This window comes from Rhamphochromis longiceps, linkage group LG23, assembly GCF_057381845.1.
Source record: "Rhamphochromis longiceps isolate RC_006_pf linkage group LG23, R_longiceps_female_GT1.1, whole genome shotgun sequence".
In the NCBI taxonomy this organism is placed as follows: Eukaryota; Metazoa; Chordata; class Actinopteri; order Cichliformes; family Cichlidae; genus Rhamphochromis; species Rhamphochromis longiceps.
Genome location: NC_140578.1, coordinates 4,351,223 through 4,370,297, shown reverse-complemented (window position 1 = coordinate 4,370,297; position 19,075 = coordinate 4,351,223). Strand labels below are relative to the sequence as shown.

Genomic DNA, 19,075 nt, shown 5'->3' with positions numbered 1-19,075 from the left:
CCTGCGGTGGCCGGAGAAGTTAATTGGCAGCATCTGGCTGTCTGTAAGCCCAATCGCCCATCCATGCACCCCCTCCCTTCCACCACACCCCGTTCCTTCTCCTCCATTTTTTCCTCCAGCTCTCCCCTCCTGTGGGTTCTGCTACCCCCGGCACTCACATGATGACACCAGTCTGCCTGCAAGCTGTGAACGTAAACTGTGTGTGTGTGTGTGTGTGTGTGTGTGTGTGTGTGTGTGTGTGTGTGTGTGTGTGCGATATAGCGGGGAGTATGGAGTCAGACAGGGCAGCCAGGCTCCCAGCTGTCACCGTCGTGCCAAGGGAAATGCAGCCAGACAGGTTGGCATCTTTGTGCCAAGACCAGCAGGGCCCCGAGGGAGGATGAGGAGGGAGAGAAGGACGCAGAGGGAGTAAGGAGGGGGCAGAAGACAGAAAGAGCTTTTGGATGAGTACAGTTTTACTGATCTTGTGACAGACACAACATGGGGTTTGTGCACTGATCACGCTATGAGCAACTGTGGAAGGTGTTACTAGCATGACCTCAGAGTTACCTCATGTGTCAGGCTTTCTTCTTTAAAAAAATGACCTACTGTGGTGTAATTGCTTACTTAGATTGTTTTCTGTGAACATCAAAAGTGATATTACTCAGAGCTGGAACAGCAGTACAATAAGACTTACAGTGGGGTAAATAGTTATTTGACCCCCTGCTGAATTTGTAAGTTTGCTCTAATTTTTATGGTAGTTTTATTTTGATGGAGGGAGGAGAAAAAAAAACACAAAACAAAAAACGTTTGACATAAAAATTATAAATTGATTTGCATCTCAATTATTGAAATAAGTATTTGATCCCCTACACCCTAGCCAGATCGGCTGATCTCAACTCATTATGTGCACATCTTTTCACCATCTTGGCCAAGACCAAAGAGCTGTGACAGGACATCAGGGACAAGATTGCAGACCTGCACAAGGGTGGAATGGGCTACAAGTCCATCAGCACGAAGCTTAGAGAGCTTATTTGTAAATGGAACAAATATAAGATGATATTAATGAGTCACTCTCGGTCTGGAGCTCCATTCGAGATCTTGTTCATGGGGTGAGGATGATCATGAGAAAGGAAGTGGATCAGAACAAAACTACACAGGAGGAGCTTGTTAATGATCTGAAGGCAGTTGAGACCACAGTCACTAAGAACACCATTGGTAACACACTACGGCGAAATGGATTTAAATTTTCCAGCACCTGCAGGGTACCCATGCTAAAGAAGGACATCTAAATGCTTTAGAGAAACTTGGGAGCAAGTGCTGTGGTCAGATGAAACCAAAATCGAGCTCTTTGGTGACTTGACTGCATTGAGGGGCCAATGAATGGGGTCATATACAGTAAAATCGTGGTTGAGAGAACCTCCTTTCCTTGGGTTGTGGATGGGTCTTCCAGCATGACAGTGACCCAAAAGCTACCACGAAGGCAACAAAGGATTGGCTAAACCATAAGCACATTATCGTCATAGAGTAGCCTTGCCAGTATCCAGACCTCCATTTGGAGGTAGAAGGTCTATAGAGGGAGCCAAGAAACCCAAAGAATTTTGAAAGTGGGACAAGATCTCCCCTGAGATATGTGCAAATATGTGCTAGCTAAAAGGGTTTCTCCACCATACTTATTTCACTCAGTGGAATGCAATTTAATGCATAACTTTTAAGTAATGTGATTTGTTTCTGGGTTTTCACTCTCCATTAAAATTAAACTACCAAGAAAAATACTTAATTTCTTTGGAAGTGAGCAAATGTACAAATTCAGCAGGAGATCAAATAATTATCTCCCCCAGTGCTCAAGTACATCTGTTTCAAGAGGTAGCCTTTAGCATCATGTAGCTTGTTGATTTATAACTCATTTTTCTAAAGGTGTCCAAATTTTCCATCTTCTTTGATTATTTGTATATCTTTTTTTTTTTTCTTCAGTTATTTTTCTCTTACGAAAAGTGTTTTTACTGCTGTCACTCAGATATTTAACGTGCCCATAACCTTGGCAAATGTCTCTGTCAAAAATACTCTATCAGGAAGTCGTAGCACCTTTGACTAAAAATGTAAAGTTTGCTATTTACAAGCCCGAGGTCGACAGTCTTATTGCAAAATCACCATATTTTTTTTCTTATTTATGTTGGTCATCATTGCATTATTCATTGTGATCACTGGAAAGAGCTGCAGAGCTGTGAGCTCATCTCTGTCCGGAATAAAAAGTGATTTCAGACGGTGTCACAGAGTATTTGCTGCGTTGCCTTTCACTGAGTAATTCTCCAGAAAAAATGATCTCATCACTCTCACACCTTATTTCAAATACACACACACACACACACATAAAGCAAGTACACGTTGCTCGCAGGAGCGGAGATGTTGCAGCTCGAGCTCATATTGCCTGACTCATTCTGACATCAGAGGGTAGTTTCAGTTTTACAAACAGCAAAAACTGCTTAAATTCAGTAAAAGGACTAGATGTTGTAGTCCCTGATAATGCATTGCTTTAAAGAAAATCCATGAAAGTGTATGATTCAAACTGCTGCTTGTGTAGGATACTAGAAGACAGCAGACCACCACCAATTTGGAGAAAGTGGCACAGTTTTAATTAATTGTTCCAGGTCAACACTAACATTTAATGCCTTGTGGGCACTGTAGAGCTCACCTGTTTGAGCCGGTGACCCAAAGGTGCAACAGCTGGATGTGGGTTGGGTTCCACCTTATTCTCTGTAGTGTCCTGTCAAAATAAAGGTGCAAATGTCATTAAAAAATCCAAAACAAAACACTAGTTCGTGCAGTTTTGACTGATAATTTTTGACAGTTGAATCATTGAACTGTATCAAAATTAAAAATACACATGTCACTGCTGCAAGTGTTTTTGGATGGAAAGATCTCCCTCATGCAAAACTTAGCACGACAGAAAAATGTTTTTGAGTTTAGCGAACAAACTTTTACTAATGAAAAATGCTTTGAGCACAAATGACATTTACTGATTGTGTAACAAATTATGAGACAACAGATACTGAAATTATCATTTAAATGAAGTAACAGGTGTTTCTACAAACACGTATATACTCAAATCTTTCAATTTAGAGGTGCTCATTAAACCTACTGCTGTATAAAGCTACAGGTGTTTTTTGTTTTTTATGAAACTCCTAAAAAAAAGCTTGAAGCTTTCTCAAAACTGGGATTTTAAAGTCGCCCTTTTGAGTTTTGCTAATCTGATCTCGTGCTTTGAATTTTTACTGGCATTTCAGTTTGCAGTAGATGTTTGGATTATGGAGCAACTTTGAAAGAAACTGCACGTCCCTTCATCCACTACAGGGACACGAGTTGGGTTTTTTGTGCTGTGATTTCTGTGGACAGCCTAATGTTTAGTGGGCAGAACAGGAACTTATTTCACAGGATAGAATGACCACAAGATTCTGGCCATTGTTCTTAAACAGTGAACAGTAAGTACCTACTTTATACACACAACTAGAAATCGAAGAGTCAGGTTTAATATGTGGATAGAGCTTGTTCCGTTCACCAAACTATATGTGCATCCTGCAGGTGGTCTGCAGTGAACCTGAACCACTTGACAGTTAGAATATATGCACCTTATATACCCTAAAAATGTCTGTGTGTGTATCTGATGTCTGTTGTTCACATGTCTGGTCTTGTTATTATTACGACTTTGTCTGGCGCCCGTCTGTCTGTTCCATTATATACACACACACACACACACACACACACACACACACACACACACACACACACACACACACATACTGATAATGTAATGTGAGTATAATGTTGCACTCTGGGAAATGCTGCATCACACAGTTATTGGCGGATGGTCTCGTCTCTCTCCTCTCTAAAACACACACACATGCATAAGCCCACTGCCAGCCTGTCTCCTCCCACTCCCACTAGCTTACACACCACCACTCACCAGGGGCTGAACGCTGACATCATCACATTGTTAGATTAGTGTGTGTGTGTGTTTGTGTGTGTGTATGACTTCTTTATGGTTCCTTGCTAGTATTTTTCCTGTACCCACCATTATTCCAGACGAATGTGCACCTGCCCTGTTGCACCATGGGAGACCAGTGGCGCCACAGTGGTGAGGGCACAGTGATCATCTGCTTTCTGCTAATTGCCCTGCTGCCCCAAAAGGCGCAGGGGAGCTAGCCACCAGCAGACATAGCACGCTTAATCTGGCTGAGACCCCCGTGGGATATATTTTGGGAATGTTTTACTTTATTTTTTAATCAGACTTACATGCAGGGGCACTGCAAACGTAAAGTATGTGTCATTTATTAATATTAAGTACTGTCCAAAAGTCTCAAGATACTCCTTGTTTGTTTGTTTTTCGCTGGAAAAATGGGAAATAGGTGCAGCAGTTTTTAGGGAAACGTGCAAAAGTACACAAAAACACAAGTTTCTACAATTTTAAGGAGCTGGAAACTCTTTCAGACATTTTTTCTTCTAATTTAGTCGTCTTAAAAGTAGACTTCACATATATTTCCCCTGGCTTCTTAAATGGCGTTCAAAGTTCTGCTTTGGGTGGTGGCAGGTTTTTGTTCCATTCTTTGTTAGGATGATCCCACACTGCTTCAACAATGCTGAGGTTTTGGCTCCGGGGAGGCCAGCCCATAACTGATTGTTTTTTTTTAATTGTGTTTTTCTATCCGGGTATGCTTTTACTGCACTGGCAATGTGTTTGTGATCACTGACATGCTGAAAATGAAATGTTTTCCAAGATTACTGGATGGTGGATCAAAATCTAAGTCGATCTATTGTGATGGAATAATTTGCTGCCCCAAACCATGACAGAGACTCCATCATATTTTCAGATGGATCTAGACACAAATTTCCAGCACCACACCAAATACCTGTTGTCACTAAAGTAAAGTAATTTGGCTCCCTGTTTCCCTTCCTTAAGTGAAACAGCCCTTCAGACCATTTTGATGAGGCTTCAGTGATCAGTAGATGGATCAACCAAAACCGGTCTCACGACATGTCTTTCAGATGCTGTTAATCCAAAGTTGACAGCTTTTTAGGCCTGCCAGGTCTTCTTTTTTAGTTTTTAAAAAAATAAACTGCACACCGTGATCAGATATGTCGATTTGTCCACTTACATCTCGTTGGAACTCAGCTTGGTGGACCAGTAATATAATCAGCCAAAGAAAATGTAAATAGTCAGATACACAGACTTAAAATGAGTGAAAAAGCAGCCAATGTCTAAGAAAAGCTTAGACATTTTTAGATGAACCTTAGACAAAACTGAGAAAATTGCAATAAAATTTAAAATACGAGGGGTGCCTCAAGACACTTGCACAGACCTCTGCACATATTATATTTCCTGTATTCCTTGAATTACTTTTAAGTATTTCTTCCTCAGTTTTTCCTCAACTAACCTGCACAACCTTCAAAGCAGCTGTCTTTTCCTCTTAGATCTGTTTTAGCACAGCAAAGTGGGTAGTGTGCGGTGCAATTTTGCTTTGTATTAACCTTGAGAAATGGACAGCTCTTCCTATTTCTGAAGATTTCATCTCTCACTCAACAGTGTGGCCCTCTGCTGGTCCATCCAGGCACTGTTACAGTGCTCATTAGTTAAGTTGCACAGTATATTAAGTCATACTATATATTAGTTTAATCAAACCTTGAAAAAAATTGATTTGATTTGATTTGACTGTACTAACGTAGCTTTCTCACACTAATGAATAAAAAAAAGTACTCGAGACTGAATGATGAAATTTCAAATAAAGGAAAAAAAAAGGATGAAATGAAATGAAAATAATATGTATTTATACACCACATATTTTCCTCATCGCCACTATTTCAGGGTACATCAGTTACAGCAGCTACTGCAAATCCTCCAACACTTTCATCTCTTTGTGCCGACTCACAGGTGATAAGTATCCCATGCATGAGTGCTGTGCATCTCTCACATTTTTTTAAATTTAGAGTGGAACAGACTATAAGTTTGAGGTAAAGGCTCAAGGTAAAGAATTGATCATTTAAAAGAAAAAAGATCAAGTATTTAAGAATAAAATCACAGTCTCACAGTTGAAGTCTTCTTTTTTTGTTTCATCTGGAAAGTAAAGTCGACTGAGGTTTGGAAGACAGCATGGGGAAGATCGTGATGTGAAAAAAAATGAATTGCTGGATGAAATGAATTTTAACACACTCAAAGTGAGAGACACTCAAACAGACATGCACAGATAAAAACATACTTAGACACGACCCCTCCCTGTGCATTTAGCATATCAGCAGAATAAACAGGATTCCTATAAACGGCAAAGGTGTTTTATTTAGATGAGGCTTCGAGATTTATGACTGCTTTCAGTGTTTCATGGAAATAACTTCACATTTAATGTCTGCTGCATAATCTGAACTCGGGATTCGGCTAACTCACCTTAAAATTCAGCTAGGTTTAAAAAGCTGCCAATCCTGTGACGGGTCATCCAATTAAATACAGTGGTAATACGTAAATATCGGTGCTAATATTGGTGACTAGAGAGATTTTTACAGTGCCCCTAACAAGAAGCGTGTAAAAAAGCCATCTGATGGATGTTCACCTCTGAGGTGTTTGGATGCAGCCATCGGGTGAAAGTGTCGTATTTTTTTATATTGCATTCTCATCAGGGGACTGTTTCTGACCTGAGATAGCTGCTAACGGCCCGTTGTCTCCACAGGTGAGCACGGCTCAGCTCTCTCGTTACTGGAAAGTCTATAATTCACGAGTGTTATTGCTTCCTGCAAAACCTTATTGCTGCTAGCCAGAGTACTCTACCAGTAGCACTAATCCCGAGTTATTTCACCTCATCAGCGCAGACTGTAATGTGCATCTTCTCTATTTTATGCCCACACACACACAAAGACACTGCAGCAGAAAATTAACCTCTGAAATCAGTGGAAGCAAATGTTACACCAGGTCTCTCCTCAGCGCTGCCGCACTTAAGACACCAAATCACAATCGATGACTCCCTTCTCTACATCTGATTTTCACTCCTCACTGGCTGTCGAAGTTAGTCCCAATCTAAAAACACATTCTCGCGAAGCTGCAGTCAAATAAATATACAGTACCGCCACATACAATATACAGCAGGCCGACCAAATTACAAAGCAAGCCCAGGTTGCCTAGTAACAGTGTCTCCAGAAAGCTTTGTTGCAACTTGATTTGCATCCAAAAAAGATAGATGGATGCTCAAGGAATATATATATGCCATCATGTTTGCAAACACGTGCACACTCACTTCCTCACACATGAAAACGCACACCTACATGGGCGACACTCCTGAGACGATTCGGAGGCTGTTTTCTGCTTGACTCGGTATGCAAAACGAAAACACGGAGCCTTGCTTTAAAAACAATGAGCCTATCTAACATCTGGCATCATTTTAGAGTGCCAAGAAATATTGCCTCTTCAATTATTGGCGCAGTAACACAGAGGGAATAAAGAAATATATCATTCGGTGTGAGATATTTGCCAAACGGACTAACTATTTGCTTTAAATAAGCTGGTGGGGATCCGTGGAGCTTGACAGCTGCACGGGCATATTGGAAGACATTTAACCTTCCTAACAGTTGACAGGATAAACGTTTGACAAGCTGAAAGTGACAACAGTGATGGAGAAAATAAAAGGGAGTGGATGAGAGTGTGTGCTTGTGTGCCTGGGCCTTGTGTGTTTTGTCCTGTATGTTTTTTTGCCTTTGTGAGAGTGCTCAGAGCAGCAGTGATTGGCGTGTCCTCTATGCTTGATTGATTTGAAAATATAGACAAGATGTCGCCCGTATGAAAGCTACCAATTTATAAGCCTTCATCTCAAAACTTCAGAGAGACGCCGGCACCATCAAAATCAGAGCAGGAGTTTGTAGCTACCAATGGTTCAGAAGTAGAAAAGCCCTGGCAAGCAAAGTGACACCTCGCTAAAGGCTGCCTGCTAGCTCTATAAATCCTCTCCCTTTGTATTCTCCTCCTGCCTCTTTCTTTTTTGTCCCTTTCTCTCTGACTTTGTCTCTTTCTCTGTTTGTCATCCACTTTCTGCCTTTGTCTAATGTTTCAGTCTCTCTATTCCCCTTTGCTGCGCGTCCCTCTTTATTCCGTGAGGCTGTGATGAGACACCCTGGAAGTTAACTTGTCCCACAGCTCGCTCCGAAAGGAATGACCTTGATGTAGCTCGCGCGCAGTTCGAGTTTGTGGTGTTTTTCTCGCCGTGTGACTCTTTGCATATTCTTATTTGTGTTTGAGTTTCTGTGTCTCTGTAATCACTGAATTGTAAAACTATGTGTGAGAGCCTTATCGTGCGCAGGGAGCTTCTCAATTTTTTCCCCCCCTCATTCCGTGCAGTGATAATTCTGTTTGGGAACTGTACCACGTCAAGAGATGGGCAGGGGAGAGGCACATGGAGGTACCATTTAGATAAAACAAATTGCCAGCTGCCGAGCAGGAGCAGTCACCTTTCAGATAAAAAAACCAAAGGGACTGCTGTGAGCAGCGGTGTGCATGTGCCCAAGATTTTGTGCATTTTCACATTTGTGTGTGACTGTGGTATCTAAAGGAGGTGTAGCTCCGTCCTTAGCCAGTAATCCAGGCTTTCCAGGCAGTCTTTTTCCATAACAAGTCACATAGCCATTTTCTCTGGCCTATAACTATAATGCTGTGATGGGACAAGCAGCAGTAATTAAAATCAATAGCCAGGACTTTTCCAGTCTCCGGCAAGGTCACGCGCTGCCCAGTAGAGAGAGAGCGAAGGAGAAACAGAAAGAAGTGGGATTGCATGAATGGGCAGAGCCAAATGGGGAAATATGTGGAGAGGTGAGGTGTCATCTTATTTTAATTAACCTGCACCTTGGAGGGCTGGCACTACTTTAATGCACTAGTGTGGGCACTAGGGGGTTGTACGAGTGTGCATGTGTCTGTCAGTGTGTCTAGTTTGTCCTTGCCAGCCATTACTTCGAGCCCATGTTACCACGCATGAATCAGGTTCCTTCGGGGGGTGGTGGTGGAGTAAAATAGTATATTTTTCTCCATGTTTTTTCAAGATTTACCATTTTCCTTTGTCCAGCTTTAAAGGCTGTAACATGACCCTGTGAGCCTGCTCCAGTAGGCAGAGTGGGTGTGGTGTAGCTAGCCACTAGCTGCATTTGTATTCTGCTGAGGACGCTGCATGCAGAGACATTTTCCTTTCGCCTCCTCTAAAGGAGTAATCAGCCTTGCCTTTCACTCCCTTCTGCCTGAAAGAGGCTGAGTGATTTAGCTGGTTTTGTTTCAGTAGGTACCTGCAGGGACATCTTCAAGTGGTTGCATGTATGTGTGTTCACTGTAGCTTTCTGTGTAGGAACTTTGCCGAACCGGGTATATTAGGGGTTTGCACAAACATATGCATTTCTTGTTTGTCCTTCCTGCCCTCACTTTTCAGGCCTGAGTCAGAAAGAAAAGTCTTTTCTGTTAGAGTCAGCACAGAGCAGTCTGTCCTGTTTGTTGATTATCAGGTCCTGTTCCTATCGCAGCCCTGATAGCATCTCCATCTGATCTGTTGCCAGACTCGCTAGCTCACTAGCCAGCCCTGCCATCTCACAGCCGCTCCGCTGTTAGCCGCCACCCCTTCCTGTATATCGCCGTATCAGTCTCAGATCTGCCATCACCCTGCTCTCTCATCTTCTCCTTATCTCCTTATTCCACCTTTCTCCCTGCTCCCACTACCCCAAACCCACCAATCACTCATCGCCCTCATATTTTTCTTCTTTTTATCCTCCACTCTCAGAGCCTCTGCCAAAGCTCCTACGGCAGCACCGTTGTTCCCCATGCTTGGTCGTCTTTACAGAAACTGTCAAGGCAGAGTCAGTGAGTGACAGGACAAGACATGTGAGACTGGTACAAAGATGGAAAAAATGAAAGAGAAGAGAAGAAGAGGGAAACTTGCATGCTAAATTCTCCTCACCAAGTCTTAATAGTGAATACTAAACAAAAGAAAGAGAGGAAGACAAAGACAGACAGATGAAGAGCAGTAAAGGAAAACATGTTGAGTAGGCAGAGAAGTTTTGTGGACTGCAGCAGTGCTGTCCCGGACCCCATCGATCATCCTTAAGGTGCCAGGATCAGTCAGCTTTATTTAGCTCTAAGCCCAACATACACAGTGCACAAGCACAACACACAAACAACAGCACTTAGTATCACACGCGACGCCCAAACGAGATGCTTACATGTTTCTAATGCCATTTTACTCTTCTAGCTTCTCACAAGCTCAAATCATAACTACAGACATAAAATATAAAAACCCGAAAACCATTGAAAAAAAAAAAGATATATTACAATAAGGTCTTAGTCCTTTGTGGTCACAGAATGTCATTTTAATTACAGAGTTGGAACATGAGTTGGCCACATTTGAAAGTCACAGACATCATCTGTAGAAATTCTCAACTGACCCGACATCAAAATTAAGCTGTCTTGTTTTTGGCATATGTCATTTTTTCTTAATTTAGCAGGAGCGTCGGTGATGATTACCCTTCATTTTATACTCATGCTATAAAAGTGTCACTCAGGCTGATTATTGTTTTGAGTGAAATATCTTTATCTGCTGATTTTACCACAAATCATTTTTTTGTTTGCCTGCACTGGTTGATGCAGAATCTGCTTATATTTGCCTCTTTTAAAATGCTACGTCAGGAATGCAGATTTAAAGCAAGTCTGAAAGAGAGACATAGTCGAATGTATCCAGTTAGTTTATAATTCATCAGTCTTTGTATTTATTTGCATTATATTGCTGGTGGCTTTTTATTGAATACCAAGTCTATGAGTTTTGTTACATTTTGTTATGTATGTAATTTTGCATTAAATCGCTGTGTTAACTAATTACCACAACCAGTTCTCTTTGTATTTTTTCACTGTTGGCTCTTAATTTTGTAGCTTCAATTATACAGTATCATGCAAAAGTCTTGCCACTCCCGTGTCTTCATATCTGCTGTGTGTTCTTAAATATTTGAGGAAAATTGACACGTGGGGAACAAAAGACAACGTGGCAGGCCTAAAAAAACATCCACAGGAGATAAAAAGGGTCTGAAAGTCACAGAAATAGGAAAGAAACCCAGCAAATAGAAAAAGAAATCAAGAAAAGTACCGTCAGATTTTGATCCACCGTGCAATGACATCTGGAAAGAGTCTGATTGGCAACGGCTTCATTTTTCAGCACAACTACTCCAAAGACACTGGCAGTGCAGTTAAAGCATACCTGGATAGAAAAACACACTGAACGGTCTCATACATGGATTGGCCTCCTGTTGTTTACAGTTCTCGTTAGACTCTGTTTCTGTCCTATATGCACGCATGTATGTTTCAATAAATTGCTGCACCTATTTCTTATTTTCCTAGAAAAATATAAAGATATGACTTTTGCACATTACTGTATATTATAAAATTCTAGAGTTTGCCATAAACAAAACAGAAAAGTAATGCATTTCCAAGCAGATAATTACCAGCTGATATCCTCCTCATTCCTTCAGTTGTGTTCCTCCTTACCAGCTGAACTCTATTTCTCTGGAAGAAGACACGATGGCACATTGATGCAATTTCTGCATTATGATTTCTAAGTGCTCTGTATCCATTACTATACATGTCTCTGTTTTCTTGGAAAAGTGCTTTGGTCTCAGTGCTCCTCATATTTTTGCTTGCGGTTGAAATTGTCCAACAAGTTTTAATATTAGTCAAAGATAACCTGACTAAATACAAAATTCATTTTTTTAAATTATGATTTCATTAATTAATAAAGAAAAGTTATCCAGATCTACTTCGTCCTGTGTTAAGTCATGAATTAACTATGATTAACCACCTTTAAAAAAAAGTTTCTCTGAACACACTGGCACTGGATTACTGGCAGACCTGTTAAATCAAGAAATAAAAGCCATTTTCCACCTGCGGAGAAAACTTGGAGCAGTGGTGAACCTTCCCAGGAGTGGCGGGCCGACCAAAATTACTCCAGGAACACGTCGACGACTCCCCCAAGAGTTCACAAAAGAGCCCAGAACAACATTAAAGAACTGCACTGTAAAATATGGTGGTGGTAGTTTGATGGTCTGTGACTGTTGTGCTGCCTTGGGACATGGAAGACTTGCTGTGGTAAATGGAACCATGAATTCTCCCGTCTACCAAAACATTCCGAAGGAGATGTTCGCCCATCGCTTCGTGATCTCAAGCTGAGGCGCACTTGGGTTCTGTAGCAGGTCAATGATCTAAAACACACCTGCAAGTCCACCTCTGAATGGCTTAAGAACGTGTGGCCTAGTCAAAGTCCTGACCTAAATCTGATTGACATGCTGTGGCATGACCTTAAAAATGCTGTAAATGCTCGAAAACCCTCTGATGTGGCTGAATTACAACAATTCTGCAAAGATGAGTGGGACAAAATTCCTCCACAATGCCATAAAAGACTGATTGCCAGTTATCGCAAATGCTTGATCGCAGCTGTTGCTGTTAAGGGTAGACCCTCAGTGATTCGGTTTAGGGAGGCAATACCCTTTCTCATGTAGGTTTGGTTTTTTTTCCACTTATTAATGAAACACACCTTCTTTTAGAAACGGCAGTTTTTGTTTACATGTGTTATCTATCTGATCTGAAACATTTAAGTGTGACAAACATTCAAAAAATAGGAAATCAGCACTGTAAATGACCTTTCTGATTTCTCTGTATTGGGTTTATCTTTTGTCGTTGCAGGCAAAGGCTTCCTGCCAAAAATGTGTACTACTACCGCTGCCCTGACCACCGACGCAACTATGTCATGTCTTTTGCTTTTTGCTTTGACCGAGAGGACGACGTGTATCAGTTTGCCTACTGCTACCCCTACACCTACTCGAGACTGCAGCATTACCTGGCCAGCTTGGAGCGCAGGAACCTGCCTTACCTGCAGAGGGAACAACTGGGACTCAGTGTGGTAAGAGTTAGGAGCTGGAAAGTGCCGTGAGCAGCTGGAGGACAAAGTGTGTGAGGGGTGCTTGTGGTTATGGCTTGAGCAGAGAAGTCGAGTAGTGGTGAAAATTAGAGATGGAAGGGTTATAAGGCATCTTTTTTATGTGTGTTCAGATTAAAGAGGTCCAGATTGGTAACTCGGGTGTGCCTGCCGGTCATAACTTCAGCCTCTTGTGTTATTATTAGGATTGTTGCACTCTGAGATGATAGACTGTAAGCCTCTGGGTGTGTGTGTGTAAATGGCTGTGTGTGTAATCAGCAGAGCTCTCACCTCAGCAGTAGCAGCTAGTGTATCATAGATGCTGCCTCAAGTCTTGTCTGCTCTTATCAAATAATTGTAGGAGAAAAACTCATTAGAAATGCTTGAGAGATTACGACTTTTTCTTCTGTCCTCCAACATTTGTCAGGGAAAGCTTGCTGCAAGGGGTTACTATGAAAGTACAGGTATTTATAAGGAGCACCTGACCATGAAATGCAGAAAGGACTTTGAAAATTAGAAACCATGGCATGAAACAGCTGATAGTATGGTAAAAAAAAAAAAAAAAAAAAGCAGCAGTAATATCTCTATAAACTAAAGATCTCTTGACCTACAATGATAATAACAGTGTGAAACTGGGTGTTTCATATTCTGATTATGGTAACATTTGTGGTAAGATCCTTCTGTGTAATTCCAGCGTTGACTTGGTGAGGTTATTCGGTGTAAAAGCTTACACTGGTGTCAAAGAGAAACTTGCTGCTTTGATGTACGACTGTCAGCAATAGTGGGAAATAGTGAGACACTTTTGGGCCGTCGTTTCAGAATATGATTAATGATTGAGTCGTGATGATTCTAAATTAGATGACATAAATCTAGTGGGTTTCTTTTAACAGACTGGCACGGTTTAATCAAGCATTTATAACTGCATATGACTAGCATCAACGTCAACATTTAGCTAATTAGCCTGTCATTACATAATACAAGTTAGCAAAGCAGCTGTTCTACTTATCCTATATTTATACTAGTGCTGTTTACACAACACAAAACTTTTTCTAAATAAAACACAATTAAATAGACGCACAGTTAACATTGTGTTAACACGGAGTCCCTGCAGTTTGCTGCTGTGATCTTTGCATTTCTTTCCCATGTCACATAACCCTCCTCGTATGTCTGTGTTTTCTTGCATTGTTACGTAGATGCTTCACTCTGCGTAGTCAGTATCTCTTTGGTCGGTTTGCAGCGGCTCTGGGTCAGGTTATCACAAGGCGGTACGCTCGAATCATCACACAACACCTTGTGATTGCAGCTCTAAATGGAGACCCATGTTTATAGCCCATTGCTGCCATGTCTAAATATAAGGACGTTTTTCATTGTTTGGAAAAAAATTTTTTTCCCCCAAACTGGAGTCTTTCCACTATTAAGAAGTACTTTAGGTGCCTAAAGTGATGCAAACATCAAGTGACATGGAAGGTAAACATGTAGTCATGTAAATAAGAACATTTTTCTATGCAGTCCTTTGAAAAACTTACTGTTTCCGTATGAATTTAGAGGGTAAGTAGCAGCCCGGAGAAAACCTTCTCTCTAAAAGAAACACCACAAATTTTGGACAGGCAAGTAAACAAAAGTGGAAATACCTGGCTGTGTTGGATGAAAACCAAACACAAAACACCTCACACCAAGTGTCACACGGTGGTGGATGGGTTGTTGTGCTGCCACAGAACCTGGAGACCTTGGAGTCACTGATTCAACCATGAAATCTTCTTCTAATGTGAGGCCACTGTTACGGCTGAGAGGGCCAGGCTGTGGGTGTGGACTCAAATGCAGACACAGAGGGAGGCAAAACGGGTGTGAACACAGTGCTTTATTTACAGTGCCTAGTTAGGGGGTTGGGAAGCGCATCTGTAACCGGAAGGTCGCCGGTTCGATCCCCGGGCTCTCTGTCCTGGTTGTTGTGTCCTTGGGCAAGACACTTTACCCTACTGCCTACTGGTGTTGGCCAGAGGGGCCAACGGCGTGATATGGTAGCCTCGCCTCTGTCAGTCTGCCCCAGGGCAGCTGTGGCTACAACCGTAGCTTGCCTCCACCAGCGTGTGAATGCGAGAGTGAATGAATAGTGGTATTGTAAAGCGCTTTGGGTGCCTTGAAAAGCGCTATATAAATCCATTATTATTATTATTATTATTGTTAAATTACAGAGCAGGAAACTATGAATGCTATGAACTGTGGAAGCTATGAACTGAGAACTATGAGGCCAAACTATGAACATGAAACTCTGACTGAATGCTATGACTAGGTGCAAGATTTCATAGACGGATCCTGGGAATGGAAAAAGGGGCAGCGGCTTGGGTGGAGGTACACAGTCACTATAATGAGAAGAGACAGGCAGTCAGTGGCAGTCTAGTGAATCATAGCCGAAGGATTAGACTGTGGTGGTTAGGGCGTAGGTGTAGATACTGTAGGTTCAGTGAATGCTTAAATTGCATTGATTAGAATATACTGGACATTCAAAGCTAAGATTCAGCGCACTGTGTTAGAGGCTGGGATTTGATGAATTCATCATATATACAACCTTTGATCATCATTTATGTCCAGTTGAGAATGAATCTGTGCACTCACATATTAAATGAACTGAAATCAGTAGTGTGATCTCCAGTCTTGATATAATGAATGAGAGAACTGACAGCTGTTATTTTAATCAGCCTGTCTCAGTTGATTTAACTCTAAGTATCACAAAGTAATGTGGTAACATCTGGACTGACGAGTTTACTGTCAGCATTTTAATCGCTAGTTTAAAGGCTGTAGGCTGCAGCCATTGCTCTAACACTGTATAAATGTAACAGGCCTCAGTGCTGGTTCTAATAGTCTGAGCTGCTTCCAGCTTTATTTGTGAAGAGCACAGCAGCTTACAACACACGTAGCTAGCTCGTACAGCGGCGACGTAAAATGTTCATAAGCTAAGATGACCTTAAAATAACGGGGCTACGTGCGGTGATGCTAGCGTTAGCCATGTTAGCACGTTATCTTCAACAGGTGGTCAGACTGCGTAAACAGGCACTCAGTCAGAGGTTGCGCTGCAGGGTCCCTTCATTCTTCACATATCCGTGTCGAGCCGAGTGTAAATCCCGAGGCTGAACGGCCTTTGTACAAGCACACACGCTTCTTAGCAGGCCGAAGCTATGAGCTAGCAAAATCCAGGCAGACAACCTGTGTCTGTCCAACCAATCAGAGAGCTCCTTACATCCGGTGTGGCTAATTTGAATAGCAGCAGGATTTTTAAAATGAAGTTACAATTCAGCCTGTGCGCTTCACTGTTTTCACTTCATTTTTAAGCGACTTGTTCTGCGAGCAAAACTGCAGGGAACAGAAAGAGGGCAGGCTTGGTAGATTTGGCTCACAGGATCAGTATTAGTATTCATAGTCATTGAGACGTTTTATGACCATATTTTTCTCTTTATGTTCTCCGGTCCTGGGTGGCAGACAGCCTAGCCCCGCCCTCTCATACCCTTTTTTCTCCTGCCATTACCTGCCCTTGTCTCTCACAGACACATATGCTACTCCACACATACAGGTCAGGGAGAAAGGGATGAGAAGGGATGAGGAGAGCTTTCTGGCTGCATCAAAGTTTAAAGACGGATTGCTGTAATTTCCAAGGCAGAGTCTATGGAAACGACAGGGACACCACAATAGCTTTAACCTTCTAATGGGTACAGTTATCTCATAAGGATGGAAATAAGAGCCAGGGCCATTTGCACTGGCATTCTTCTATCTTGCTGACTAATTTGTTTTATGTAATGTATTCCTCTGAATAAAATCTCTGCCATCCAGCCGGCACTGGGAGCGTCAGATACTGTACCAAAAAAGCAGAAAAATTGTAGTTGTCTTCTTTCTTTTCCTTCTTTTTTTTTTTTTTTTTTTTTTTTTTACCTCCAGCTCTTTTCATTATTAAGTGTTTACTGATTTATAAGACAGGTTGTTCTTCTTTTCTTTTCTTTTTTTTAACCCAAATCAGGTTTCACTAAAGCAGAGTGATTTGAATTTAATGTGTAAATTACATTGAACCAGACAGAATGTATTCCAGTTGAGGTGCACTGGAAAAGACAATTTAATTAAGAGAGAAAGCGAGAGATTGAAATAGAGGGACAGAGACTGACAGAGAGATGTGGGATGAATGAAAAGGGCAAGCCTGAAGGATGTGAATATAACTTTGAGATACTCAGTTCTGAATTATTTTCACTTTCACCTAGTTTTTCGCCTGCTAATTAAGACCTTACAGTAATACTGGGATTCACCTAACTTTCCTTACTGCATATAATAGTGAATAGAAACTCCCTACACCTCCCGCGAGAAATTTCTTTACTGCACATCACCTGACATGATAAAAAAACAATCCTATCATCTTGTTTCTTTTTATCATCATTAAAAGCAAAAGAGAACGCGAACAGTTATTATCTTAACATTGGAGTCTGGAAAATCCCTTAAAGTCTCCCTAATCGACTTTAAACGGTAGATATTTACTACATGTATTTAGCTACATTGTAATAAAATATAATACAGCTTTGTTTTGGTTTTTTTGCAAGCATGTTTGTCAGAATCTCTTGTTTGTGCTTCCTTCCTACCGTATCTTACATATTAGCAAAGCCGTTCAATCTTGTTTTTTTCCATCTAAGAAATACTGATAAATGTGTTCATTTTTCAGCTTCTGAGACACCAAATCATCATATATGCTTTCATTTCCTCACGCATAGATTAAAGTATTGTATCACCTCACCAGCTGGAAGCTATCAGAAAATAACACTGACTTCAAACTGTACTAAAAAAAAAACCCTGAGCAACAAATACACAACACGTTCAAGCTTTTATTTTGGCTACTTTATTATAGATTTAGCATGATTTCTGTCCTCTGACTCTTCTCTTCTCATATAATCTCTTACAAGAGATGTCCTTTCTCACATGTTGCTCACAGCAGTAGAAATCTGTTTGATGTCCACCGATGCATTGCATCATGGATATTTTGTCCTCACCTCTTGAAACAGCTGCAAGCACTGCAAAGAAAAAACTTTTGCAAATCTCTGATTAGAGACCCTGTGTGTAAATAACAAAGGATGTCTCTGTTATCTCCAGTCACACAGTAGTAGGAAGCTGGCTGGTTACAGACCATTTAATGTCCAGCCACATTGGACATTTATGTTCTCAGATGATCCCCACAAAGCCCGAGTTTTGGGGCTGCAGTGCTTGTAAAAATGTCTCTCTAAAGGCCAGAACTTGGTTAGCTTAGCTTTGCTTAAAAGCTGACAATGGGAGGACATAAAATCCTTTACAAGCAAATGAAAGCTCACAATTGGATCTTTGCTAAATTTGTTTAACACCAAAGTGTAAAAGCAACAATCTTATGGTTCGTAATTGTTTATTGAGACCAAGCAAACAATTGAGACTCCAGAAAATTACTGCTAGACAAGAAATAGTGTTATACTTAAATCCATGTAAAGCAGCTAGGCTAAGCAAAGGCTTTATGCAACATACTGTATTAACAACACGCACACCTTGATGTGATTTGGCGCTACGTAAATCGAACTGAATTGAATATTTAATGTACAGATATCACATTGGTCTTAATCTTTTCATCTCTCAGCAGGAAAGTCTATCACTGTCACGGGAGTGGAACGGACTCAGGCGCAGACTGAGGTAGCACAGTTCAACGACACTTTATTAATCACACTGGTGCACTATATACACGTGAAGGGGGGGGAAACACCAGGGTCCCGGGGATCACTTGGCTGGGGAGACACACTTCTTCGCACTCGCTCTGCTCCTCGTCCAAACAGTCTCCACACAAGCAGCTCAGCTCACTCTCCTACTCACGGGGTCCAGGGGTCACAAAAGGGCTGATCCAGGTAAACCTGTTTACACAGACGAGGGTAAGTCGAAGGCAAACACGGGAACAGTAGAATCGCAAGGAAGCCAGGCAATACTAACGAGAGTTACTCAATATTCCAGCGACGAACAGCTCAGAGCCCCAGCCTTAAGAGCCAGAGAACTGCAATCCGCTCGAGATCAGCTGCAGGTGCGTGGGCCAAGGGCAGGAGCCCAATCAGAGCTCCGCCCAGGCAGACAGGTAGGAGAGACAGAGTGAGAGAAAAACAACA

The 19,075-nt window shown here is 41.6% G+C and overlaps 1 protein-coding gene across 1 annotated transcript in view; it reads left to right on the top strand.

Annotated features, from left to right (window-relative positions):
• The window catches only part of agbl4 (AGBL carboxypeptidase 4), a 357,025-nt gene that overhangs the window by 190,244 nt on the left and 147,706 nt on the right, over positions 1-19,075 (top strand). Inside the window, exon 5 of the mRNA XM_085398442.1 lies at positions 12,704-12,920. Coding sequence (XP_085254568.1) covers positions 12,704-12,920 — 217 coding nt within the window. The remainder of the gene's footprint in view (positions 1-12,703; positions 12,921-19,075) is intronic.